Source organism: Micromesistius poutassou, assembly GCF_964030765.1.
Source record: "Micromesistius poutassou genome assembly, chromosome: 7".
In the NCBI taxonomy this organism is placed as follows: domain Eukaryota; kingdom Metazoa; phylum Chordata; class Actinopteri; order Gadiformes; family Gadidae; genus Micromesistius; species Micromesistius poutassou.
The window spans coordinates 16,420,259-16,439,279 of NC_140277.1; the positions used below are offsets into that span (position 1 = coordinate 16,420,259).

The window sequence follows — 19,021 nt, forward strand, 5'->3', positions numbered from 1 at the left end:
AACGATGACACACACAGCGTGTCTGTTTTCTTTGCGGGAATCATTTCTACGTTTCAGATGCAGGAATGAGGCTGAAGACAGTGAGGCCGACTCAGAGCAGGGTTCACGCTGTGGGTTCAGCGCTCTGCACAGAGGGCGCACAGAGAGCGCTGACAGAGCGCTGACGTCTGAACACCGAGCTGGAGTCTGGGATGTGACCCCATGAGGGACGGGGACACAAGGGTTCAGCCCCCTGGCCGCGCACAGACCCCCTGTTGAAGGGGAGCCCGCCTCCAGACCAGGACTAGGACCAGACCAGGAGGAGGACCAGACCAGGAGGAGGGCCAGACCAGGAGGAGGACCAGACCAGGAGGAGGACCAGACCAGGAGGAGGACTAGACCAGGAGGAGGACTAGACCAGGAGGAGGACCAGACCAGGAGGAGGACTAGACCAGGAGGAGGACTAGACCAGGAGGAGGACCAGACCAGACCGGCTGCTCCCCTCTGGGACCCCTCTGTGCGTGTGCGTGTGCGCGTGCGTGTGTGTGTGTGTGTGTGTGTTCAGCTTTTATTTAAGGGTGAGATATCATACCCCCCCGACGGCCGCCACGGGGGCTTCTCGGGCGTGGTCTCCGCCCAGCCACGCCCCTTCCTCCCCGGCTCCTCCCCCTCTGACGAGGACGGCGGCGGCGGTGGCGGCGGGATGAAGGGCGGGAAGGAGGGCCGCTCCGGGCGCGCTCAGTGCGAACACTGCGGCGAGACGTTCTACCCCTCGGCCAATCGGAGCGGCTGGTGCCAGGACGCGCCGGACGCGGTGGGCGGCTGCGTGCGGCGGGTCAGCTGCATGTGGCTGGCCGACAGCATGCTGCACCACCGCATGTCGGACCCCAAGGGGGACTTCTCGGACCCCTGCTCCTGCGAGGGTGGGGGCGGGGGCCCGGCGCCTGGCGTGGGCGGGGCCCGGCGGGGGCGGGGCCCGGCGGGGGCGGGGCCCGGCGGGGGCGGGGCCCGGCGGGGGCGGGGCCCGGCGGGGGCGGGGCCCAGCGGGGTTAACCATGAGGAGAGTCCAGGCACCGCAGTCACCGCATCACGCTACAACAGACAGACCAGTGAATTAGACATAGTGCAAATGTACACTGCTACTAACTTAGTAACTGCATTAACAAAAGCACCAACAAACACGCAGCGGTCTGCACATCGCAACAACAGGTGGGTTAGGTCCCGGTCCAGGTCCCGCTCCAGGTCCCGGTCCATCCACTGCTCCAGGTCCCGAGTCCAGGTCCTGGTCCCCCCTCCAGCCATAGCCGTACCTCTGGCCAGCCTCTCTGGGCCCTCTCCAGTGTGACGGCCCTCTGCCTCTCCAGTGTGACGGCCCTCTGGCTGCCCTCTGGCTGTCTATGCGTGGGGTTGTGGAGCTGCACAATCGTTATTTGAGAGGCAGCAGGGGGAGAGGTCTTGTTTCCCGAAGCTCTGCTAGGCAGTGGCAAAAAACTACCTAATTCATCGTTCAGGTCTACTTTATTTTATTTTATTTCATGATCATAATACTTAAGAATATGTAGTTTGTTTCCGTTCTGTCCTATCGCCAACATGCCTCTGTACTCGGATGTCTCAGGCACAGAGACATGGGAAATGCACAGACTGCACCAAACTGCAACAGACAGTGGCTTCATTTGAAACGAGGACAACATTTCAAAGTGAATCAACAAGTTCACTCACTCTGCGATGGCCTGAAGTGGGCGTAACCCCGGCGGGGCCATGGGGGCCATATCTCTAAAGGCCCGCAACTCCAGAACCGAAGGTCGTAGAGACTCGAAGGTCGGTCCCGCCGCACTTATTTCGGGGTCACGGAACACACAAGAGTTGGAAGCAAGTTTCTACGCCCCTTCCCTTCCGGAGCTACAGGCGTTTTAAGATTCACGACGGCCGTTTCCGGCCTTTCTGACGGTCACAACCGGTCAAGCTTGTTACTATCGGAAAGCCCGTGGTCACTTTAGTGGGGATAGACGTTGTCCGCAAGTCTGAACGACCTTGGTTAGGGTCAGGGTCAGCGTTCCCGTGCGCCTGTAGCGCCGGGACTTAGGATTTTGGTGTGACTCATGGACTCTTTGGCCACATGTACTTTGACCCAATAATGAATAGTTTGAAAAAAACTTTTCTTTTTTTCTAACCCCAAACTAACTGTCAGGGCTAGAGCAGGTGCTCAAATAAATCTGTCAACTGATGGGATTGGGTGTCTGGATTCAGGATGGGGTTCAGTGTCTGGGGCCGATCACATCGTTAGGGTTAGGTGTCTGGACTCGGGTTAGGGTTAGGTGTCTGGGTTAGGGTTAGGTGTCTGGGTTAGGGTTAGGTGTTAGGGTTAGGTGTCTGGGTTAGGTGTTAGGGTTAGGGGTCTGGGTTAGGGTTAGGTGTCTGGGTTAGGGTTAGGTGTCTGGGTTAGGGTTAGGTGTCTGGACTCGGGTTAGGGTTAGGTGTCTGGGTTAGGGTTAGGTGTCTGGGTTAGGGTTAGGTGTCTGGACTCGGGTTAGGGTTAGGTGTCTGGGTTAGGTTTTTGTATGTGATTCTGTTTTGTAGGTCCATGACCCTGGGTGCACTGGCACACCATCTCCCAATGCTTTTATTTTGTTTTTTTCTTTTTTTATATAGACAATAATATATATTGTCTATATATAAAAGTATAAAATGTTTTCTCATTTTTCTGTTTAAAAAAAACGGAATAAAAACAGGGGAAGAGAAGGGGGAGCAGGAAGAGCAGGAGGAGCAGCAGCTGGGGTCTGAGGAGGCGCGGAGCAAAAGTAAGGTGAGTATTTTTGTTGTTTTAGTGACCCCCCAAGGGGAACCAAAAGGGAGCAAGGCACCGCCAGGACCGGTGAAGGCCCAAGGGGCTGGGGTCCCGAGAGGCCCCCCTTAGTGGGGCAGCAGCCAGCACAGCAACCGGGTCGATTAAAAACACATCTATTAAAAAGAGCAGGTAAAATAAATAAAAAGAAGGGGGAGAGATCCACACACACACACACACACACACACACACACACACACACACACTCAGACCCATCCATACACATCCTCTCATAAATAATAAATCATCAAAAATAATAATTAAAACGCATGCATATGAATAAATAAAGAATATAGGATAAAAAGTATTGGATAAAAAGGAAGCACACTGCAATCTAAAATTCATGTTAAGATATGCAGGAAGTCCTTTTAATTAAAACCATGCACACACAAATATATATATATATATATGTAAAAAGAATAATATATAAATAGATATAAAATGCAGAAACACTAAAAACATGTGGATAAAAGATAAAAAGTGCTAAAATAAGTGCCAAGGTAAGAAAATAAATAAATAAATACATAAATAAATAAATAGGTAAGTAAAATGGAAAGAATAAAAATAAGGATGAGAGGCCTCCAACAGAATTTGGAACTTGTAAAACTGGATGCCTAAATAAAATCATGGTAAAAAAAAGAACACACAGCAATAAAAACATGCAACATTTTAAAACACACACTGTGGACCCGGTGCCATGCAGGGAGCCCCAAGGAGGAGTCCCGGGTTCTCCCAGCGCCCACAGCAGCGGCCCGGCGCGGTCCCTACTCCCTGACGTTCAGGCCCAAGGGGGTAAGTGTTTTTAGTTTGGCTATCCATCTACGCTCCGCCGCCTTCCTCTGTCTGTCCGACCAGCACGCCTCCATCTCCAGCCCAGTGATGAATGATGAGGTAATGGGGTGTGTTTGGAAATGTTCCACCAGTCTAGTGTTGGATGTACCTCTGTGTATGTTATATAAATGTTGTTTGAGTCGAGTGAGTATTGTGTGCTTTGTTTCGCCGACATATGTGATGTGGCATTCGGAGCATGTAATGGCGTATGTGATGTTTCTGTCGTGGATTGTGATTTTTTTTATTTATAAGATTATTTATAAGGAGACAGGCGTTGGTAAATGTTGGTAAATGTCTCCATGTTGGATTCATACTCACACAGCGCTGTGTTCAGTCACAGAGACACCTGTAAAGTGACCCTCCATGCAGAGGATTTATAAACTGACCACTAAAGAAGGACCAGGAGACGACAGAATACACATCTCTTATTTCTGTATTTATACATTATTTATTTTTTACAGATTTTATAGATTTGATTTTCATTTATTTTCTTCCGGTCTTGATCAATACCTAATATGTTAACAATCGTTAGTTTCCATTTCAAAAGTGTTCACAATTCAGAATTCATAAAATTAGAAGTAGAAACACTACCATCTATTGGCCATACTCGGTTATAGCACCAACTTTATTTTATTTCTGTTTAAAAAACTACATACAAACATTATTCATTCAAACATGATTATTTGTTTTTGTAGGTTGAAGAGTAAATTACTCTTTAAAAAAAACACATTTAATACACTATCTATCCCAATCCATGACCCCAGTACATTTAATACACTATCTATCCCAATTCATAACCCCAGTACATTTAATACACTATCTATCCTGATCCATGACCCTGCTTGTTTCAGTCAAGTTAAGGACTGTTTAAATCATCATCCTAAATCAAATCAACATCAACATAATATAAAGCAACTTGACTGTGTTTGTACAAGAATAATAAAGTGTTTGATACAAATATACTACAGAATTTACCAATAGAGCGATCACTAAAGATAGAAATGTAATAATTACTGATAACTGAGGGATTTATTGAGCATCACTGAAAACAAACCTTTTTAAAATAGCTTTCATCATCAAACTCTCCTCATCTGAACAATTAATCTTTCTAACTGTGGAGGAAGCTCAATGCATAAGATTTTTTATAACTGTAGAGGAAGCCAAAGATATGATATTGAGGATAACGAATTCCCTATTGCATTAAAAAAAAGTTTTTGAGTTAAAAAAAAACAACAGAACGTGTGTGTGTGTGTGTGTGTGTCAATACAACTGACTCAGAGAGAATGAGGTACCACCATCTAAAAACCCAAACCCAGGGAGGAGGTCCTCCTGGGTGAAGGAGGTCCTGAAGGTGTGGATGTGTGTCAGTGTGTCTGAGAACCCTCCTCCACCTGGGGACACTCTGTAGAAGGACAGAGTGCCAGCAGGCCGGTCCAGATACACTCCTACTCTGTTAGAGCCAGCGGAGGGGAGACGGATGGAGGTTGTTATATTGTTGTGCTGGGCAACGTAACGGTCATCATAACACCAAAGACACCAGGACTTGTTGTTCCCTCCAATATTGCTGTCATCACCATCTCCTTTCCTTGTGATTCCTCTGTATGTCACTCCTACACCAACCTCTCCTTCCCTCTCTACCTCCCAGTAACAGCGACCAGTCAGACCCTCTCTTCCCAACACCTGGTACCAGCCGTCAAACCTCTCTGGGTGATCAGGATGCTGCCACTCTTTAACCACCGTCACCTTTCTGTTGTCCTCAGACAGAGAGAGTCGTCTGTAGGCTGTGTTTGGGTCCAGTGTGAGTTCACAGGCATCTGAGGGGAGAACAAGACATGGTTACCAGGGCCGGTTCTACACTGAATTGTGCCCTAGGCGAGACCCCGCCCGAGCACCCCCCCTCGGGGACTCGCTCGTTTGGTAACTGTAGGCGGGGTACTTTCAGAAATGCATATCTCACTCAAAAAAGCATGTACGGACTTATTTCAAAGTTTGTATGCGTGTGGCAGCACCAGAGACCCAAAACAACAGCCCAAATCCCAGGAAAAGTGTTGTTTTCATAATATGTCCCCTTTAACACACTCACTGTTAGAGTAGCACTACTAATAACATGCGGTATGGTAGCGGTTAAATGGCGGCTATTGTGACATGGTTTCAGTATCGGTATACCGTACTGCGACACTATGAGGGGCTGTTCCATTATTATAGGGCAGACTAAAGGGCTCTTTATGGTTCCACGTCGACGCAACGACCCCGCAGACGCTTCCACGCAGTCCTGAACCTTTCTGGTCCTGCGTCGGGTTTTAGTGAGCGGACCAATCACAGCCCTTGGGCTGCGTCGCCTCGACGGAAGGTTAAAATTTTTGGGAGGAGCACGTCAGGCCCTCGCGGTGGACGCAAGGAGGGTCCGCAAGGACGTGAGGGGTCCGTCACCCCCTTGCGTTGCGTGAACGTGGGACCATAACCAGCCCTTAACAGTCCTCCGCTCTCTGTTCCCTACAGGCTGCTTGTTCCCGCCACCGTCCTGATTGTGGGCGGGGCATCGGATATTGTCGCTATTATTATATCCTACCTTATCTCCTAAACAATGTAAGACCTGCTTTGTGTTTCCCTAAATGAAAAGCACTCGGGGCGTCCTGTCTGGGCCTTAGATCTACTAAAGCACTGGTCCTGTCTGGGCCTTAGATCTACTAAAGCACTGGTCCTGTCTGGGCCTTAGATCTACTAAAGCACTGGTCCTGTCTGGGCCTTAGATCTACTAAAGCACTGGTCCTGTCTGGGCCTTAGATCTACTAAAGCACTGGTCCTGTCTGGGCCTTAGATCTACTAAAGCACTGGTCCTGTCTGGGCCTTAGATCTACTAAATGGGATGGGGGGGGGGGGGGTCCTCGCTGGGCGGCCCTCACACGTAGCATCGGAGCTACAAATCATATCGGGTTAAAAATCATTTTGGCGGGTGTTCATAAAAACGTACTTTACGCCAGTTTGGCCGGTGATGCATGAGGCAATCTCAGAGCCACTCTACATGGCATTTCAGAATGTTTGTAAACAATAGCCGTAAGGACACTTCAGAATGTTTGTAAACAATAGCCGTAAGGACACTTCCGGGTGGCAGAACGCGAGCGGCTGCCACTGACCTGAAGCCATCCAGCCGGCTACTGTGAACATAGTTACATAGATAAAACCATTGTTGATCTGAAGTTGAAACGATGACGTAAACAATATTAATATAATATAAGTTATATTTATATATATTAATGAGACGTCCTGTAGCACCCCGCAAGAAGAAAATCATTCATTCAAGCCATTGACTCTGTTTTCTTGATCGCTCTGCCCTGGTCAAATGACATGGAAGGGTTTGTTTACTAGTGGTGCCATTGGAGAACGCTTCGGCTTTTGCCACCCGGAAGAACGAATTGTGACGTCATGGTGAATTGTCGTACTGTTCTCGCTACCTGGGCAGTACTGACTACATTTCCCATGAGCACTGTCGTGATGCTACGTGATGTTGTGTGGGGCGCACCCCACTGGTGGGGAATAGAGACGTGCAGGTGGGGCGCGACAAACGGGAGGAAGTGTCACTGAAAACTCCATGTTTCTTATGGTAGGAGCGAAAGCTTGACAGTAGGGCTGGGCGATATGGGCCAAAAGTCATATCTCCTATTTTCAAGCAGAATGTCGATATAAGATATATATCAATATTTGTTCATGCAATAAAATAGGTGCCGTCGCAGCGCTCCAACTGGTCGTTCTATATCGGGGGCGCCGCGTCGCTGTGCTCGTTAACCTGCCTTGCCGATTGCAACTCAATCCTAAATTTGGGTGTAGGCCAGGGTAGCTAAACATTTTAAAATGAGTCAGTCAAAAACAGTCGGAGCAAGATGTTGCAAATGCATGTTTCGCGCTGAAGGGGATTTAAAAAAGTGAGGCGAGTGGTGGAAGAGCGGGGCCGGGGCAGAGTGTGTGTGAGCCAGAGGCAGAGCGGAGTGGAGAGAGATGAGCAGAGCAGAGTCCTGCACGCCTCTTATTTGCAAACCCGCACCCGTCCTTACCCGCAAAACTTGAAACCACATCCGACCCGTGTTCCGACAATAGCGCAAATTACATTCCGCACCCGACCAGACCCGCTATAAATTGATACCAATGCCCGACCCGCACCCGAAGGAAAATCAGACACATAAGATGGAATTACACTAGTGGTGTTTGGCGTGGTGCTTTAGATTGCCGTGCAAAAAAGCACATCATCCACTGTGGACGGTTTTAGTTGACTCCTCCGCTCCTGAATAGGCATCAGATCCGGAGAAGTCTTGCTCTTTTTTCTTTCAGCTGCACTTTTATTTTCTCTATCTTTGAACTTGATGTTATTTAATGCTATTTAGTTAGAATTTAGATACAACATGATGTAACTTGATGTTACATCAATGAATTTGGAAATGTTAAGCTTGGCGTATTTCATTAGCATTGTGTTGGGGCGATGGGGGCAGGTGGGGCTTGAAAATCCCCCCTTGTCCAAAGTGGGGGGTGACCGAAAAAGTTTGAGAACCACCGCGTTAAACTAAACGCGGCGGAGGTTGGTTGGACAGACGTCTGGGGGCGAGAAGGGGAAGGAGGCAGGGGATGAGATTGAGAATATCAACAACAAATATCAACAAAAAATTTGGCTAGTGGAAATTCTGATTGGCTGGTAATCAAAAAAGTTAATTTAGAACCCTGCACACAGGGGGTCAAACTCGCACACGTTTCAGCCCTCGTACGGCTGGCCGCTCACAGTTAATATTTCTTAATGCTGCGTAACATTCACTAGGAAGCAAATATCAAACGAGAACGAAATATAGATTATTCTAGAATATAATTATTACACATCAACAGTTTGATGAAGGCGATGTCCACCATCATCTTCATTCCCAGGATGATTTGACTGAACCGACGTCACCTCCTGCTGTGTGGATGGACTTTCCAGCTCTATAGTTAGTGTGTGTTGAGATGAATCAAACTAAACAGACACTTACATCTCTGTGGAGCTGGTTTCATCCTCCACTCTCCACCGTGCTCCACACTGGGGAGACAAAGAGAGAGCAGCATGTTGTCTTTAGACAGGGAAACATTATTCACATGTTGACAAAGAGAGAGCAGCATGTTGTCTTTAGACAGGGAAACATTATTCACATGTTGACAAAGAGAGAGCAGCATGTTGTCTTTAGACAGGGAAACATTATTCACATGTTAACAAAGAGAGAGCAGCATGTTGTCTTTAGACAGGGAAACATTATTCACACGTTAACAAAGAGAGAGCAGCATGTTGTCTTTAGACAGGGAAACATTATTCACATGTTAACAAAGAGAGAGCAGCATGTTGTCTTTAGACAGGGAAACATTATTCACGTGTTGACAAAGAGAGAGCAGCATGTTGTCTTTAGACAGGGAAACATTATTCACATGTTGATCTTCACATTGGTTCATGGGACCACTACGGTGAGTTAACAAGCTGATTTATAATCAAGATCACATTACAATAATGACTAAGCTGCACAATCAACCTAAATGTGCAGACGGCTCAGCTGTATTAATGAGGCTGAGTATTATTATTCACTTGTGATTAAGCCCATAATCAACCAGAACTCGCTGATGTCTCGGTGGTTAGTAACGTTGTTAAGGGATCACACGCTCAGCGCCAATACAATCGTTGTCTTTTTGGTGGGAAACCCACAACCGCTAACGGCCAGCTTCACGCTAACGCCGAGCAGCATGCTAACACCCGGCTCCATGCTAACACCTAGCTCTATGCTAACGCCTGGCTCCATGCTAACACCTAGCTCCATGCTAACACCTGGCTCCATGCTAACACCTAGCTCCATGCTAACACCTGGCTCCATGCTAATGCCCAGCTCCACGCTAACGCCTAACTCCATGCCAACACCTAGCTCCATGCCAATGCCCGGCTCCTCCATCATTACCCCACAACATGAGCTAGGGCTACGTTTTGAAACCACTTCATCCAGCAGCTGGTTGAAGTCTTTTAGGAGACATTGTCCCTGAGTGGTGAGCTGTCCTCTCCATACCTGAGAGTCTCCAGTCTCCAGCTTCGATTCTCCAGCAGAGCAGAGAGCAGCGCAGCTCCTGAGTCTCCTGGGTGATTGTAGCTCAGGTCCAGCTCTCTCAGATGGGAGGAGTTGGAGCTCAAGGCTAAGGCCAGAGAAGCACAGCCTTCCTGTGTGACCAGGCAGTCAGACAACCTACACACACAACAGGGGACAAATGAAATGAGTCAACAGCTACACAGTCTATGCTCAGCAACTGTCCCAAACAATTTATAAATAACAATAATAAAAAGGTAAATGAACATTTTAATGAATGCATTTCATAACACAATTAATACTTCTGATATCAAGTAGTCTTCTGATATCAAAAAGTGTAGTTTAATTGTTTGCACATTGAGTAAAACTGACCTGAGAGTTTCCAGTGTACAGTGTGGACTCCCCAGTCCAGCAGAGAGCAGCTTCACTCCTGAATCCTGCAGATCATTGTTACTCAGGTCCAGCTCTCTCAGATTAGAGGACTTGAGAACTGAGGCCAGAGCTTCACAGCATCTCTCTGACAGATTACAGCCATTCAGCCTTCACACAATTAAACAGACAGTAACATATTACTCTTCAGAACCAATGTCACTTTTTTTTCAATGTCAAGTTTGTTGAAAGATGTCAGTTCACCTGTTATTATTTTTTTATATATATATTTGCAGCATATAACTATGTCTCTGTTAAGTGTGCACCTACATACATATATTTTATGTTATTATTCGTTTATATTCTAGTATTATTGCGTTGCATGTATTGTAATATAAGTTCTAATATAAGCACATACAGAGATGTATGTGCATCTCTGTATGTGCGAGACAACTTTAATATTTTATTATTACATTTTTATTAGTGAACTTACAGAGACGTTTTGGAGGCTTTGACCACTGGCAGCAGCCTCAGAAGACCCTCCTCTGAAGCAGAGTATTTCTTCAGGTCAAACACGTCCAGCTCCTCTTCTGATGTCAGTAAGATGAAGACCAGAGCTGACCACTGAGCAGGAGATAGAGACTCTCTGGAGAGACTTCCTGATGTCAGGTACTGTTGGATCTCCTCCACTAGAGAACGGTCGTTCAGCTCATTCAGACAGTGGAACAGATTGATGCTTCTCTCTGGAGAGAGATATCCACTTATCCACTTCTTGATGTAAGACACTGTACTCTGATTGGTTTGTGAGCTACTTCCTGTCTCTCTCAGCAGACCTTGTAGGAGACTCTGATTGGTCTTCAGAGAGAGGCCCAGGAGGAAGCGAAGGAACAAGTCCAGGTGTCCGTTCTCACTCTGTAAGGCCTTGTCCACAGCACTCTGGTAGAGGTGGAGTTCATCTTTCCCGGAGGTTAGTTGTTCTTCTGAGAGCAGATTGACACCAGTGTCAATGAAGGTCAGGAAGACATAAAGGGCAGCCAGAAACTCCTGGATGCTCAGATGGACAAAGCAGAACACCTTGTCCTGGTACAGCCCACACTCCTCTTTAAAGATCTGGGTGAACACTCCTGAGTACTCTGAGGCTGCTGTGATACCGATGCCAAACTCTGCCAGGTCTGCCTCGTAGAAGATCAGGATGCCTTTCTCCAGCTGATTAAAGGCCAGCTTTCCCAGAGAAACAATGATCTCCCTGCTCTCTGAACTCCAGTGATGATCTATTTCAGCTCTCCCATGATACTTCCTCTCCCCCTGTATGGCCTGAACCCTCAGGAAGTGGCTATACATCTGAGTCATGGTCTTGGGCACCTCTTCTTCACCCTGGGTTGTTTTGAAAAAGTCCTCCAGAACTGTAGCAGTGATCCAACAGAAGACTGGGATGTGACACATGATATGGAGGCTTCGTGACATCTTGACGTGGGAGATTATTTTGCTGGCTATCTTCTCGTCTCTAAATCTCTTCCTGAAGTACTCCTCCTTCTGTGGGTCGGTGAACCCTCTCACCTCTGTCACCATGTCAACACACTTAGCAGGGATCTTATTGGCTGCTGCAGGGCGTGTGGTTATCCAGATGTGAGCGGAGGGAAGCAGGTTGCCCCTGATGAGGTTTGTCAGCAGCATGTCCACCGAGGTGGACTCTGTGACATCAGTACAGGTCTCGTTATTCTGGAAGTCCAGAGGAAGTCGACACTCATCCAGACCATCCAAGATGAAGACAACTTGGAACCGGTCGTATCTGCAGATTCCTGCTTCTTTGGTCTCAATAAAGAAATGTTGAAGAAGTTCCACCAAGCTAAAACTTTTATCTCTCAGTAAATTCAGCTCTCTGAAAGTGAAAGGAAATATGAAGTGTATGTCGTGGTTGCTTTTGCCTTCAGCCCAGTCCAGAGTGAACTTGTGTGTTAAGATGGTTTTACCAATGCCGGCCACTCCAGTTGTCATTATCGTCCTGATTTGTTGATCTTTTCCAGGTAAGGGTTTAAAGATGTCTTCACATTTGGTTGCTGTTTCCTCCTTGGCTGGTTTCCTGGAAGCTGTTTCAATCAGTCTGACCTCATGTTCCTTGTTGACCTCTCCACTGCCTCCCTCTGTGATGTAGAGCTCTGTGTAGATCTCATTCAGAGGTCTTGACTCTCCTGCTTTAGCGATTCCCTCCAACACACACTGGGTCTTCTCCTTCAGATGAGACTTGACTTTACGCTGGCACTCAGCAGCAACTGTTTCTAAAAAAATTAAACATCAGAAGAATCAAAGTCTCAAAATCGTACTGCTCTTTTTTTTTTTCCAAACAAGAGTATCTCGCTGCTCTTTTACAAAGTAAGAGCATTTTCCTTATCTAATTAAAAAAAAAGATTATCCTACTGCTCGGTTTCACAATAAGGGTATCCTCCTAATCTTTTTTGAAAATAAGAGTATCTTACTGCTCCACAGTGTGTCGGCCAGCTCCTCCAGCTTCAACTGCTTCATGCAGAGCAGTGTGATGTCTACCACTCCCTCTCTGGCGCGCCTCCTCTGCTCCTCTTCCTCACCATCCACCTCCTCCTCCTCCTCCCTCTGGCTCTCTGAGCATTGTGGGTAATCTGGGAAGAGAACCCTCCAGAGCTTCTCCACCTCCTTGTCTAGAAAAGTGTGTGCGTTCTCCTTGATCCGCTGGAACAGAACAAACATTGATGAGAACTTTACTGTGAACTAACTGAGGACATCAGAAGCGTCTGTCCTGGATTCACGTCCTGCTGGTCTGAAGAGGGAAGCCTGGAGACCGTTAGCTCCAGGAGAGATGTTGTTCACATGTCATTCATGACTGAACTCAGTGTTGTACATTTACACACCTTCAACTCTGTGGGCTGCTGCTGTACAGACAGATCACTGGGAACCTTTGACCTCCTCTGGTGTCTGTGGAGAACAAACACACACACACACACACACACACACACACACACACACACACAAACACACAGTCCTGTTTTTATTGCAGAATAACAATATGTCAAATCGGTTGAGATGAGATTACTGACTGTTGATGTACAGGCTCCAAAATAATTTGTTTGTCCTGACCTTGTTCCTTAATCTATATATGAATCAATTCATCTATACCTTTTATTCTTCTTTTACATAGAATTTCATTGTAATTAAACTTGGAATGCTAATTTAGAACTACCGTATTGACCTGTATATAAGAGAAGGTTTCTTTCCTGGAATTGCGTCTGACAAAGTATGGTTGTCTTGTGTTCGGGGTCTAGACTTTTAAAAGTCGATCTACATTCCGTCTTCCTGGTGATGAATGCCTTTCAGTTGACCGACTCCTTGTGGTTCCATGCTGCTTCCCTTTCCCCGTAGGAGCTGGGCCCTAACAGTTACCGTACTTTGAGAGAAAGTCTTTTTGTTTGCTCTTTTCTTTGTTGCGGTGTGCGAGCAAGGTTTGGGGAAAACAAACTGTTTTAATTATTATGATTTTCAAATGAAATGATTTTCTTTATAAAAACTTATTTCATCTTAAAAAAATATTTTTCCAGAAACTACCCTTTAAAAAGTGGGGGTCGTATTTTGTCCTTCATCCAAAGAGACTTGTGACAGAAAGTGAGTGAGCTGGAGGTACGAGGAGCAGGGTCATCTCGGCTTGAGGACAAGCCGGGGGAGAAACAGTTCTGATGAACTCAGATATGGGTCAGATATCAAGTGGTCTGTTTCATCGTCTGTTTGAAACTCCTACCTCTCCTCTCTGGAGGGGCGTCCATCTTTAAGTTCAGGAGGACGATTCATAGAGCGGTCACTCTTCATGGAGACACAGCTGGGTCCAGAGGAGGCTGCCCTCTGCTGCTGCCCTGGGCTTCAACACACACACACACACACACACACACACACACACACACACACACACACACACACACACACACACACACACACACACACACACACACACACACACACACAAAGAGCAGGGAAACATCACTATTACGCCCGTGTCACACTGTCCCGAAATTGACACCTGATGGACACACGATAAAGGAAATGTTCAAATTCGGCTCTGATCGTAAAAACATCCGGCCATTCGTGAGGGCATCTGAAGCCGTCTTATGACCGCCGGTGGAGTTTCTCGGGCGCCGGCAGCAACTTCGTGAGCAGTGCCAAAATCTTTGGCATGCCAAAGATTTGCCGAAGAATCTTGCGAAGGTTCATTTGGGAACCCCAAAATTTTGGACAAATGCTATGGCAATGTGAACAATGCATATGTGGGTAGAGCCAAGCCCCCACTGTCAAATTCGGATCACAACACGGTGTATCTCATCCCCACTTACAGAACCGCTCTCAAAAGCAGCAAACCACAAACCAAAACTGTTAAGATCTGGTCCAGTGACAGTATTGAGGCCCTTAAAGGATGCTTCCTGTCTACTGAGTGGAGCATCTTTCATAAGATGGATGTGGATGATGCTGCGGAGACTGTCACTGATTACATTCAGTTCTGTGTGGATAATGTTATACCTTATAAAGAAATAACTGTATACCCAAATAACAAACCTTACATAACTAAGGAGGTGAAAGAGTGTATTAACCGGAAAAAGATGGCATTTAAGAACAGAGATAGAATGCAACTGAAAACTGTACAAAAAGAACTTAACGGCATGCTCAGGGAAGCGAGGAACAGACATAAGGAAATTATTGAACAAAATTGTCATGCTATGAACTCCAAGAAGCTGTGGGATACTATGAAGGCCATCACTAACATGACCCCAGCCAAGAAATGTCTTAGTACTCCTGATAACTTGCAAAAAGCAAATGAATTAAATGACTTCTTTATGAGATTTGAGACCCATAATTTCTCCTCTGAGTGTGACAATGTTTTACAATCTATAATTGTCACCGACCAGGACGCCAGAGTGTTGATCGACCCTTACGAGGTCCAGTCAGTTTTTAAGCACAGTTGTGCTAAAAAAGCCACAGGGCCAGACGGCATCTCCGCCTTTCTTCTTAAAACCTGCGCGGAGGAGCTGACACCTGCACTGTGTCCTATCTTTCAAAAATCTGTAGATCAGCACACTGTGCCCGCCCTCTGGAAGAAATCAGTCATAACACCTATACCAAAAAAACCCTGCCCAAGGGAAAATAATGATTTCCGTCCTGTTGCATTAACATCAATTGTAATTAAATGTTTTGAGAGAATAATGGTGTCATCACTCAAGAAGGAGGTTGATTCGCTGCTTGATCCTCTTCAGTTTGCATATAAGCAGGGGCGTGGCACAGATGACGCAATTAATAGCATCACTCATCTGGTCACTAAACATCTGGAAGACCCCAAAGCTTATGTTCGTTTACTGTTTGTTGATTTTAGCTCAGCGTTTAATACGCTGCAGCCACATCTACTGATTGAAAAACTGAGGAACATGAATGTTAGCCCCTTTATATTGAAATGGTTTATGTCTTTTCTAACTAACCGTGTGCAGTATGTCAGAGTTAACAATGTACTTTCTGAGTCCAGACTCTCCAGTACTGGTGCCCCCCAGGGATGTGTGAGCTCCCCTGTGCTCTTTACATTATACACCAATGATTGCATCAAAGTCCATCCTGATAATCACATCATCAAATTTTCAGATGACACGGCCATTCTGGGGCTGTTGCACAAGAATGGCAGTCCAGAAGCTTACCATTCTGAGATCTGTAATTTTGTTCAGTGGTGTGACTCTAATCACCTGATGCTAAATGTAAAGAAAACTGAAGAGATGGTGTTCAATGTTAAAGCTGTGGACGACCTGAGGCCGGTGGTCATCCACAATGAACCCATCGCTCAGGTCTCTTCTTATAAGTACTTGGGAGTTTATATTGACGACACACTCAGCTGGAGGGCCCATGTGGAGAGTCTCTGCTCCAAACTGCAACAGAGACTGTACTTTCTGCGCAGATTGACAGTTTTTGGTGTTGAGCAGAAATTTATGTTGTTGTTTTATCATGCCGTACTGGAGAGTATCATAAGGTACGGAATTACAGCCTGGTACGGCAACTTGTCTGTCCAACTAAAGACACAAATTAATCGCCTGGTACAACATGCCATGAAAATCATGGGCGTTAAAGATCATGTTTCTCTTCAATCTATTTACGAACAATCCACCTTGAGACACGCACGTAAAATTTCGTCTGATCAATCTCATATTCTCCATTCAGAGTACCAGCTGCTTCCTTCTGGGAGGAGATTTAGAGTTCCCCGGAGCAGGTTGAACCGCTACAAACATTCTTTCATTCCAACATCTGTTAATATTCTGAATGCACATATGTAGTTGTAGCCTTCAGTTGATAAAACACTGTGCACTGTATTGTAACGGTTGGGCAACTGCCATTTTTTGTTGCTATGTGCTGTGTTGGTATGGGTAACGTATGTTGTTTATTGATTGATTGATTGATTTTTATTTCTTGTTTGTTTGATTGTTTTTATTGTCAAACTGTAGACCACCTGTGAAGCCCACAACGAATTTCCCCACGGGGACAATTAAAGTATATTGAATTGAATTTTCGTATTGAATTCGTGTGTCCATTTTGCCCTTCGTAAGGCCATTGTGATGGCATATTTTCAAGTCGTGTCATGTTTGTGTGATCATCGGCGCCATCGCCTCACGAAAACAATGCGAAGGAAACAAGAAGCTGCCCGATTGTCTTAGGAAGGCACCACGACTACGTGAAGCCCTCGCAATGCCGTTGTGTAGCAGTCGTATTAGAGTTCGATGGCATCGAGATGGAACCACGGTGTCGGCGAAGACAGCCGAATTTGAGTAGCTCAAGCGTTTTCGATGTGTCATGGTAACGTGGACATATAAAAGGCCAGCCTCAGAGCATCTTCCTCAGTCAGTCCTGAGCAACTCTACAGAGCAGAGGCGTGTGTAACTCCCAAAGCTTCAATCACAATTAAGTTCCTGGTTATTTGGCCTATATCAAAATGAATATATAGATATTGTCTCGGCTATTTTGACCGTGGGTACAGCAGGCGAGGTCAGCTCGACTCGCTTCCAATAATTAAAAAAAACTTGCGACTTCAAAAAATGATTGCATTTATTTTACAATTAAAAAAATGAACAAAACTGTCCTCTGTATTAAGGAAATAATACTGGGAAACGAATAAACCATTATAAGCAACGAGTGAACTTAATAAGCGGTGTTAATACTTTTTTCAACTACCGCCTCTTTCCCTTGACGTTTAGTTTTCACCTGACAAACACACACCAGATACCTGCGCGCAAAGCCCGCACACAGATCCTACAGGTAGCAAAAAGCAAAGCAGTCTCAGCATAAACAGTAGGCTATTATATAATATTAGTCCTGCAACGGGTCGGGTACCCGCATAAAAGTTGCTAAAACAGGCGGATTGTAACGTCCGTTTTAGTCAACGATACGACACTTGACTCCCAGCTGCGAAGAGACCTAGTCTGGTTCCAACAGCTGATCATTTGTCAGACGTGGAGCGGGGACTCCAGCGATGACACTGCTCTGCCCGAAGACTGCATAAATCGAGTGAAAGCCACCCAAAGGAGATCCTTTCGATGTTTTGGTGCGGATTTCATTTTGATCACGGATGACAGGTCGGATCTGGTGCTGAACTTTGCAGGTGCGGGTCTCAAAAAATGGATATGATTCATAAATAAACAAGTCAGACACCTTTAACAGAAAATCAATAGCCTCATTTGAACGGCTGCGACAAATATATTATATATCGATTATAGATTATTTAGATACGATAGATATCTAAATATCAGATAGATGATTATATGAAGGTGTTATACCAACGGGATGTTGGTAACGTGACGCCTTCGTGACCTAGTTCAAACGCATCGTACCCTCAATACGACGTCTCGTGTGTGTGGTTCGGGTGCCATCGTTTGACCTTCTGTAGGCATTGTACTTGCTTCGGCTGTTGACCAAGTTCGGGGCCATCTTCGTGCGAAATTCAAAATTCCACATTCGTGTTTATCTGGTGTCAATTTCGGGACAGTGTGACACGGGCATTAAGAATACTCTGATTATTGGATGTGAACTCTAGAGAGACAACACTGAATTCTCAGTGTACTCAATACTCACTGAATACTGAGTTCTCGCGAGAGCACACTTTGAATTTGCTCAGCAAGTCACTCTGGGAACGAGCAATATACTCACTCCCCAATGCCCCTCTCCCAGCACACTAACCGATCACATCCGTGTATCTGATATAGACGGGCCGAAAGCGTTGCTGTTTCACAGATCGGATACGGCAAGTCTTATCTATTGGTTAGCTCCGCTGGTCTGGATACGTCACCCCTTGTATTCTTCTGATTGGTCGTAGTGTTATCCAATTGAGTAGTGCAGTGATATTTTAAAATGCATGCTTGGTTCCGCCCCTCGAGTTGGGCCATTTTCATTACTCGTTGCCAGACCCTACAGCTTTCTAAAGGTGGGTCTGGATTTCCAGGCTATCTGATCAGTAGAGTCTGATAACAACCAACTGGTCTGGTTTCATCGTATGTTTGAAACTCCTACCTCTCCTCTCTGGAGGGGCGTCCATCTTTAAACTTAACAGGTATACTCATAGAGTGGTTACTCTTCATGGAGACACAGCTGGGTCCAGGGGAGTCTGCTCTCTTCTGCTGCCCTGGGCTTCAACACAACACACACACACACGTGCACGCACGCACGCATGCACACACACAGAGACACACACACACACACACACACACACACACAGCTTTTACTCAGACTAAAGATGGTGTCATGATGTTTCACTGCTGATCTCTGAGATGGACAACAGTCACAGACAGTGAGAGATCCTCTTCTTACCTCTTAGCTTTGCTCTGGCGGCCAAGTTCCCCAGACAGAGTGGTCTTAGAGGTAGAACACCCCTCCTCTCTCTCCTCATCCATAGTAG

General features: G+C 46.1%; 1 protein-coding gene across 5 annotated transcripts in view; it reads right to left on the reverse strand.

Annotated features, from left to right (window-relative positions):
- LOC311350520 (NLR family CARD domain-containing protein 3-like) overlaps nt 1-19,021 on the reverse strand; it is a 114,334-nt gene that overhangs the window by 72,142 nt on the left and 23,171 nt on the right. The window contains exons 7-12 of one of the 5 annotated variants that reach the window (XM_084470550.1): nt 12,567-12,795; nt 10,586-12,368; nt 10,096-10,263; nt 9,709-9,882; nt 8,659-8,705; nt 1,018-1,071 (exon numbers count right to left, since the gene is read on the reverse strand). The exons of 3 other annotated variants lie outside the window; for them this stretch is intronic. In XM_084470550.1, coding sequence (XP_084326676.1) covers nt 1,067-1,071; nt 8,659-8,705; nt 9,709-9,882; nt 10,096-10,263; nt 10,586-12,368; nt 12,567-12,795 — 2,406 coding nt within the window. In that variant the 3' untranslated portion in view covers nt 1,018-1,066. Of the gene's footprint in view, nt 1-1,017; nt 1,072-4,251; nt 5,467-8,658; nt 8,706-9,708; nt 9,883-10,095; nt 10,264-10,585; nt 12,369-12,566; nt 12,796-19,021 lie in introns of those variants that run through there. One more of the 5 variants, XM_084470548.1, reaches the window with a different exon arrangement.